Below are 7,506 nucleotides of genomic sequence, written 5' to 3'. Positions count from 1 at the left end.
CTGTGGCTCAAGTGGTAGAGCGCTAGCCTTGAGCTGAAGAGCTGAGGGACAGTGCCCAGGCCCAGAGTTCAGGCCCCACGACCGGACTCAAAAAAAAAAAAAAAAGAAAGAAAGAAAATGCTCTGCTGACCTAACAATAACTGAGAACTGGGAACCAACTTTCCAGTCTCAACCACTAAAATCGAGGTTTTCAGGCCTGTGAAATCAGTCTTTGAAGAAGGCCCAGTATTTAGCGGCCCAGGTGATTCTAGTTTCTGGAACCCTGACACTTTTGAAATCACTGAGACCATAACAGACCTGAAGCCAGGACACACATGCTTACACGACCAAGTTCTTACACTGTCTGCCAGGAAAAGCTTCTGGGCCTTTCATAAATAACCTCTATGGTTGGGAAGGCACTTTTCAGGAATGGACCAGAGAAGAAGCAACCAGTAGGCCTGGTCAATAAGGTCACAGCTCAAAATCTTCCCATGAACAATGTCACTGCCCCTACAAGAAACATGTATCACTGCCTTGTCAACCAACAAGCAATTGCCCCCATTTCCAGTAAATACCACCCCTACCATAATCCTCCACTATTAACAAATAACTGCTCCCATATCTTTTCCTACAAATGTTTCCTATTTCCTCTCCCCTACTGCCAAGGAATAAAGAGGTAAATTATAGTTTTTAGCTCCTGACCTCCTTGTCCATTTGCTGTGTGAAAGGCTTTCTCTTTTTGCAAAAATGCAACACCATGTTACAAGCTTTTCTGTGTTAAATACCAAGGGCTTTCTTGATAACGTTATACCTCGTTCCAGGCTGCAGCCAGTATGCAGGAGCAGTTTCTCCACCTTGCCAAGTCTGTCCCAGCTCCACGGTCTTTGCACTTACTCTTCTTACAACTGTTTTTTCATCTCCTGCCATCTTTCAACTCATATAGGTCTCAGCCCCAAAGTTCCATATTTGAGAAAGTTTTCTTAATTACTTGTCAGAACACCTCTGGCATCCTCATTCCTACTTCTTTATGTTTCACGGCACATTTTACCAGCCTATATATACCTGTGTAGAGTTCTAGACTCAGTATACTTGAAATATTTGGGACCAAGAGTACTTGGGATTTTGTGTTTTCTCAGATTTTGAAATATGTACACATGCATAATGAGATTGAGCCTGGGATCCAAGTCTAAATACAAAACTTGTTTCATATATGCCGTATGCATATAGCCAGAAGGTAATTTTTACCTTCTGGTAATATTTTTTTAATAATTTGTATGCTTGTAGAGGTCGAACCCACAGAAAGCAAAGATGTATCTTGGCCACTCTGATAGTACTTTGATATCACAAGATCCCTAGATCTGAATTTACACGCTACCAATAACAGATCACTTCCTACACTTTCTCAGACATAATAATCAAAGATATGGTGATGGAGTATCATGTCAGTGCTAAAAAAAAAAAAGTCCTGAATTTTTTAGCTTTTCTGACTTGGCACTTTAGATTAACCTAAAACCCATATATCTAATTGCTTATAATCTTACTATCTAGTGCCCCCTCCCCCAAAGGCAAGCTCCAAAGTGGCAAAGGAGTTCTATTTTTTGGTATACTTCCCTTACCTGGGACACCAAGAAAGATACATAGAACTTGTGCTAAGTACTTGCTGAATGAATGTGTGAATAGATGAAGGAATGACCATAACTCTTTCAAATGAGAACTACTGCACCAAGTTAGCAAACCTTTCTAAGAATATATAGAAAGGTGTATTTCCAAAACTTTATGTCTTGAGGCTCTGGGGGGAGGGGCACATAATCTCTGCTGCCAGGACTCACCTCCAGCATCTCAGGACACCTAGACACAGGAAACTCATAAAAACACAGCAGCAATCCCAGACAGGACTCAACTTCATATCATTTCCAGGTGTCATGAAACAGTACTCTTCTTTTTAATTTTTTTCCTACCATTTAAAAATTGTGGAAACTTTCTTATCCCCTGAGTCCTACAAAAACTAACAGCCTGTTGGAATTGGCCCATGGGCCACAGTTTACCAATCCTATTACACTAATCAAACCAGAAGTACTAGGCCCATTCCAGCTAGAACAGTTCTTGTCCTTCACCACAGTTGACAGCAACCTGAGTAAAATACACGTCAGAGAAGTACAGGTTGCAGTCAGCATTGTCCTGGGGAACAGAGGGGAGGCAAGTCATGGAACCACGCACAGGAAAGTAACTACTGTATCCTGTAGTAAGTGGCAGGGAAGGGCGAGCAATGCTGGCAGAGGACCCTGAAGAAGAAGGGAGACTGCAGGGTCAAGGTGAGCCAGGATGGTGGTTTCTTATTCAGTTTCCACAGACTCTGCTAATGAACCAAATATCAGAACCTTCATTCTCTTTTCCTATCACATTCCTTGATAGCTGGACTCTGGTTAGTAGGCAATGGACAACAGCTTCAAAGAGTGATGAAGTCCACAAGATGCTCCTGCTTGTACCTTCACTGGAAACAAGAGTGTGAGGGGTTGGCAGAGCAAGAAGAAGGTGAGTGGCAGATGGTGGTGGCAGTGGAGCCAGAAGCCATAAATTTAATGCTTTGGTGGAGGTGGGGATGACCTGATGAAGATGTCAAACCAGAGAGTAGAACCCTGGCCTTGGGAAGATCGGTGTCAGCACAGGGAGCAACTAAGGACATGTGTGGAGCCATTAGAATACAACCCTGCCTGCTTCATGCTTTCAAGTACAGCTCTGGAAAGCCTCAAACCCCACGATGGGGACAATGCCTTGTATTTTCACTGTTTCTAATTTCAAGGTCACATGATAACCCTCACTATTTCAATAATACCAGCAAATAGGAAGGAGTCAAGAAATTGCCTACAGCTTGCGTTGGCCAGAAACCTAATGACTCCGACTGCCAAGCCACCTCTTCCTAGCATGAGGCCTCATACTAGGGCCTGTGTGCCTTGTCCAGGGCTTCAGAACCAAGCACATGTATGGAAGAAAAGAAAGGTACCTGTTCATTTCCAAACTTAGCCTCTAGGATAACCTCCCAACTTCTAAGGCCATGTGGTTCAAACTCAAATGGAGTGATAGTCATCTCAGTGAACCTTTCAGGAGCAACTAAGCCTAGTCCAACATGGAAAACACTCCCCATTTCAGGACATGCCCAGTGATTCTAGCCCTCAGCTCCTCTCAGGGCCAGAACACTTCAGTTTAGGCAAGCAATCAAGCACATTAAAGTATGACGGCCACAGAATGTTCTGGAGCACTGCTACTGCATCCAGTCTGCTGCTGGGGTTTACTGCATCCCTCAAGTTCTCCTGGCACCAAAGTGTATCACCTGACCTGTAACTGTGTCTACCAAGGGTTCAGTGCAAAGCTTACAGTGTTACTGGTTTCACACAATGGGGTTGGGCTCCCAATGAAGCTTTTGAAATGTGTCCTACAGTCAGATGTGGCAGCATACACCTGTGCTACCATCTCGAGAGAGACATAAGAAGACCACAGCTTGAGGCTGGTTACCAGGAGGTATTTATCTAAAAAAAATAAACTAAAAGAAGCCTTAGGCATGATTCAATTTCCAGGGCCACCTTAGCCACCCCTCCAAAAAATTAAAGATTAAAATATTTTAAAAAAACCTTGTCCAAAAGTATCTTGACACACCTCCCATGAAAGTGGGTGTGTCTGTCTTCCAAGGTGGCTAGGGTTGCTTTGACAATAAAAAACAAAGGTGACACTGAGCGGCTTGTGAAGCTGTACTCAGATGGCATGTCACTTCAGCTGCTCCAACCCCTAGTCTAGGAGCCCTGGGTCATGGCAGAAAAAAATCTGAGGCACAAGACTGGAGTGACTAACCACCAGTGCTAAGTCTGCTCCTCTGCGGGTGTGAAGAAGCCACCTGCAGGCAAATCCTCCAGCATGGAGGTCGAGACACATTCTCAACCTGAAAAGCGAGGTAAGCACAATATATCAGTAGCTGGTTTCTACCACTTCAAAGTGGTTGGTTAAACAACCAGGACCAAAACAGAGCTAGATCTCTCTCCCCTGTTAGCCTATACTAAACAAGGTATCTTAGTCAGTCCTCAAAAGCAGCAAGGTACTGATTTAAACCTCTCCTGGCCCATAGCATTCCCCACCAAGTATGGCTGCACCCCCCCTTATAAGATACTGCCCACACACTGGCCACCTGAGTACAAAGGGAGGGTCCAGTGTGCAGCCCTGGGCAGATCTAACCATGTAGCACAATACTTCCAGCCCCAATGAACAAAGCATCCACTTCGCCTCGAAAAGATGTACTTCACTTACCTCCGAAGAGCCCCAACAATGCAAGTACTCTGGAAAAGATCCAATTTGTGACCCATTCTGGGCAATGAAAAATCTCACAAAGCAGATAAGGAGGCACATTATTCTCAGAATAAGAAAAGCACTGAACTTGTGTTATTGACCTGAGGTTCAAACAAGGAGATGCTGCATTGTCATTCATCCTTTCGGTACAAACAGGGGCCGTGCAAAAATGCAGAAACTTCCTTGTCTTGAGGTCCCACTTCAGGAATAAGGTGCTAAAGTACAGGCAACAAGAGCCACCAGGGTATCTCTCAGAATGGGCCCAGGAGACCCACTAAGGCTTAAGAGCTATCCTCAGCCAATTGGGCCGGGTCTGTGCACACACTAAGTAGTTGCACAGGCTGAAAGTACACTGTAGTAACTGTTTTACTATCTATGCCTCACATACAAGAGCAGACTTGACAGCCCTCCAAGGAGCCCAAGCGCTGTACCAGGGGCCAGGCCTAAAGCACCGGAGACCAACCTTTCCATTCCCTGCCTTCCCAGCCCCCATTGGATGGTATTGAATTCCAACTATAAAATCCTTATAGGTGACTCATACCTTCCCACAGGCTTACCTAATAACACCCTACTGCTATGGTTGGAATGCCCTCCCAGACACAAGGGGAAATTTAACTGTCAATGGAGCAGTATTATGAAGTGGGGTCTTCCTAATCCAAAGTGGTCAGGAAGAATAGCTGCTTTTATTACAGATGTACTTCCAACCAAAATAACTGGTTCCATCACAAGGTCTCTAAGAGAAAGCAGGGAGTTCTCAGGCCAACCTGTGTGGACTAGGCATGATTCAGAACTTCCTGTGGACCCCACTCTGCACAGCAAAGCCCTGTGTGACCACTGGTGTCTTCTATTTCCTCCGTGAGGGTGCTCAATGCTTCCACCCTAGGCTCCTCATGGGTGGGCACACGCAGAACATTCTCCACTGAAGCTGGCCAACACTGGAATTCCCTGAACAGGACATCTAAGGAACCCTCTGTGATAAGGGTCTACCCACTACCTCTAGTCTCATCTTCCACTCCTCCCCCTTTTCCCACTGCTCTCTCCTTTACCAGGCCCTCCTCTTCTTCCCTCCACACTTCAGTCAACTTGCAAAATGATACTTGTCGCTTCTTGTGCCCTCTTGGACCCTTTGTAATGCTGTGGAACCTTTACCCACACATGGAAGTTAGGGTCTCTGTCCTAATTACTCTGCAAGTTACACAATGAAAGGAATGAAGACTGCAACACAGCTGACCTTGGAACCCCAAGGCAAAACATGAAAGTTCCTAATAGTGAGCTTGACCCTACTTCTAAAAATAGAACAATAGTTTGAAGGAACAAAGCTCTCCCTCCCAAACCTTCCACCGGACTTTTCATTTAAATGAACACACAGTATATTCTGAACAATCATTCAGATGAATGAGTGGATCTCTATATTGAAACTTTTTTTTCCACACATAAAGGAAAACAGCAAATCATAGGGAAACCTAAGGTAGAGAGCTGTTACATATTAAAAGCACCTAGAGACCGTTTACTAACACAAAACACAAAGGGAACTCCATGGTGATTTGTACATACAGTACTAAACTGTCATCCAGTGTCTGATGGGCATAGAACTGGATTAGCTAGAAGTCAGAGGTTTCCCAAATGTCCCCATAATTGTTTGAATGTTAAAACCTGCAAATCATAAACTAAAAGAAAGCTTCAGAAAGACAGCTAAAGTATCAATAACGCTTGATCATTATTACCCAATTTCATACTATCCTTAACCACAAAGTAACCGAGTCCCAAACTTGGTCAGTTAGTACCTAGCAGCAACCAAACCACAATGAAAAAGCTTCCTGAGCTGGGTGCAGGTGGCTCATGCCCGTAATCCTAGCCAGTCAAGAGATGAGATACCAGGGTCAAGGTTCGAAGCCAGCCTGGGTAGACAAATCCAAGAGACTTTATATCCAGTTAGTCAGCAAAAGGCTGGAACTGGAAGTATGGTTCAAGTGTTAGATCCCTAGCCACAAGCAAGCTCAATAAGAGCTCAAGGCCCTGAGTTCAAGGCCCAGTATCTGCACAAAAAAACTAAAAAGAGGCTGGGAAGGTGGCTCAGTGGTACAGTGCTTGCCTTGCATGTATGAGGCCCTGGGTTCAACTCCTCAGCACCACATGAGCAGAAAAAGCCAGAGGCGGCACTGTGGCTCAAGTGGTAGAGTGCTAGCTTTGAGCTAAAGAGCTGAGGGACAGTGCTCAGGCCCAGAGTTCAGGCCCCGTGAATATCAACAACAACAAACAAACAAAAACAAAAGGAAATCTTTCTGGAAATGGACATTCCTAACAACAAACCCATGACTAATTCTTAGACGGAAACTAAGGTACATTCTGTCTGAAAATCTGACAGATTTGACACTGCAAGTCAGAGCTTTCCTCAAGATTGCTAACATGTAAAACCTTTTGTTCAAAACAGATTACCTGAATGGCTGTAAACAGTTCCCTCCTTTGTATCACTCAAAGTTCTGCAGTGTTGCTATGGAATCAGTAAACATCAGAAGTCTCTTATTCTCAGCATCAAATAAGGAGAAGAGGACAGGTAGGAATAGAAAGAAGTATGCTAGACCACTTGTGAACAGCAAAAAGTACTGCTGAGCAGATCACGGTGGCGTATACCTGTCATCTTGGGAGGCAAATAAGGAATTTCAGGCTAGCCTGGTTGCATAGTCAGACACTGTCACAAACAAACAAGAATTTGTACTTTAACTCTGCAAATGTCTAGAGACAAGCATTCTGGAGATTCCTCAAAATCTAAACATAGAATTAACCTATGATCCAGAGATACCACTTTTGTGCATTTATCCAAAAGATTACAAATCAGGATATAATACTCGTACAACCATGCTCACTGTTGCACTATTCACTATAGGCAAGATGTCCTTCCATGGATGAATTCATGAAAAAAACATGATAAAAAGAAATTTTATTCATCCATCAGGAAGTAGAATACATTTGCTGAGAAATGAATGAACTTGAAAAAAGTATGCCTCTTAATTCAGGCCCAGAGATCAATGGCATGTTATTTCTAATTTGTGAAGTATTATCTTTAAAGTTAGACTTTACTTATAATACATATGTAAATATATACAGGTTTATATGCATATATATATATATATATTCAAACACTGGCTAAAGTATGGTATATGCAGCAGAAGATTCTAATGATGTAACTTCTTTGAA

General features: G+C 43.5%; 1 protein-coding gene across 1 annotated transcript in view; it reads right to left on the bottom strand.

Moving 5' to 3' along the window:
• Uxs1 (UDP-glucuronate decarboxylase 1) overlaps nucleotides 1-7,506 on the bottom strand; it is a 92,574-nt gene that overhangs the window by 71,536 nt on the left and 13,532 nt on the right. The window contains exon 3 of the mRNA XM_013034709.1: nucleotides 1,475-1,485. Within this exon, the coding sequence (XP_012890163.1) occupies nucleotides 1,475-1,485 (11 nt within the window). The remainder of the gene's footprint in view (nucleotides 1-1,474; nucleotides 1,486-7,506) is intronic.

The sequence above is a fragment of the Dipodomys ordii genome, unplaced genomic scaffold (assembly GCF_000151885.1).
Source record: "Dipodomys ordii isolate 6190 unplaced genomic scaffold, Dord_2.0 Scaffold194, whole genome shotgun sequence".
In the NCBI taxonomy this organism is placed as follows: Eukaryota; Metazoa; Chordata; class Mammalia; order Rodentia; family Heteromyidae; genus Dipodomys; species Dipodomys ordii.
This window is presented reverse-complemented; position numbering and strand designations above follow the sequence as displayed.